Below are 396 nucleotides of genomic sequence, written 5' to 3'. Positions count from 1 at the left end.
AGGCCCCCTTACCTCTCTGTGGCAGCGTTGGCCGCAGCATTCATGGCAAAGTGCCTGATCGTACTCTCCTCCAGGTACTTCTGCTCCCACTTGGTCATGTCAGCCTCCAGGGCCAGGATCTTCTCCTCCTTCTCCCTCAGCTGCTCGGACAGCATGTGGGAACTCAGCTCCAGCGTCCCCCCACCTGCAGCGCTCGCCTGTCTCTGCAGTGGCAAAAAAAAACCCAAAAGAGATGATGAGGAGGTGCTGGGAGGATGCAGCACCCATGGTGGCTCACCGTCACCCACCACCGCTCACCAGCACCCACCTGCTGAGCCCGCAACATCTTCAGCTCCTGCTCCAGGCGGGTGCGGAGCCGCAGCTCCAGCTGCTCCCGCTTCTCGCCAGGCACCCTGG

The 396-nt window shown here is 62.1% G+C and overlaps 1 protein-coding gene across 1 annotated transcript in view; it reads right to left on the bottom strand.

Annotated features, from left to right (window-relative positions):
• Positions 1-396, bottom strand: part of LOC104522359 (angiomotin-like protein 2) — a gene marked incomplete at its 5' end in the record, with an annotated part of 1653 nt that overhangs the window by 1062 nt on the left and 195 nt on the right. The window contains 2 exon segments of the mRNA XM_029084186.1: positions 1-203; positions 308-396. The exon segment at positions 1-203 is cut by the window's left edge and continues 36 nt beyond it; the exon segment at positions 308-396 is cut by the window's right edge and continues 195 nt beyond it. Coding sequence (XP_028940019.1) covers positions 1-203; positions 308-396 — 292 coding nt within the window.

This window comes from Antrostomus carolinensis, unplaced genomic scaffold (genome assembly GCF_000700745.2).
Source record: "Antrostomus carolinensis isolate BGI_N321 unplaced genomic scaffold, ASM70074v2 scaffold27553, whole genome shotgun sequence".
Classification (NCBI taxonomy): Eukaryota; Metazoa; Chordata; class Aves; order Caprimulgiformes; family Caprimulgidae; genus Antrostomus; species Antrostomus carolinensis.
Note: the sequence above shows the minus strand (reverse complement) of the source record. Positions and strands in the feature narration are given on the sequence as shown.